The following is a 589-nucleotide window of genomic DNA, read 5'->3' on the forward strand; positions in this document are numbered from 1 at the left end:
TTTTTTCGGAACACCATGTGTAGCAAGGGGGATAAGAACTGACCCGTTTTAGGCTGCAAGAACTATATTCCAGGGGTTATACATGAAGGCCTAAATAAGAATAAACTGGAATATTTCAATAGTCTTCAGTGCGTAACTCTACTGGCCACTCTCTCTTTCTTCTTCACCATTTCATCCTGCGAAGAAAATGCGCTCGAGTTCATTATTTTTGGATAGGACACCATTTCATGTATTTGATATTATCTTCATCTTATCAGAAAAGACATTTTCAAACATAATCAACAATCGGAAAGTAAAAACGGGGAATGCGAAGTGATTTCCCTCCCTCACTTGTGTTCAGAGCAAAAGCCTGATTGAATTCTTGACCATGAGCTCGAGCCAGAACGTGTGTGTCTGAGTGAGAGTAAAAGCCATCGGGGTATTGCTGCTCGGGTCGGTAACGGGTCCTACACCGGTGACCTCGACGCGACCCGTCCTTGGGTCCTGGTCCATGGCCACGGATAATTCAGCCTGGAAAAAAGAGCGGTGTATACGTTTTATTTCTTGTCACTGGTTGTGCTAAAAATAAGAAAGATATTGTTTATAGACT

General features: G+C 42.6%; 1 protein-coding gene across 1 annotated transcript in view; it reads right to left on the reverse strand.

Moving 5' to 3' along the window:
- Nucleotides 1–46: 46 nt before the first annotated feature.
- Nucleotides 47–589, reverse strand: part of LOC119587940 — a 3967-nt gene continuing 3424 nt past the window's right edge. The window contains exons 5-6 of the mRNA XM_037936652.1: nt 331–510; nt 47–176 (exon numbers count right to left, since the gene is read on the reverse strand). Of these exons, the coding sequence (XP_037792580.1) occupies nt 337–510 (174 nt within the window). The 3' untranslated portion in view covers nt 47–176; nt 331–336. The remainder of the gene's footprint in view (nt 177–330; nt 511–589) is intronic.

This window comes from Penaeus monodon, chromosome 23 (assembly GCF_015228065.2).
Source record: "Penaeus monodon isolate SGIC_2016 chromosome 23, NSTDA_Pmon_1, whole genome shotgun sequence".
NCBI lineage: Eukaryota > Metazoa > Arthropoda > Malacostraca > Decapoda > Penaeidae > Penaeus > Penaeus monodon.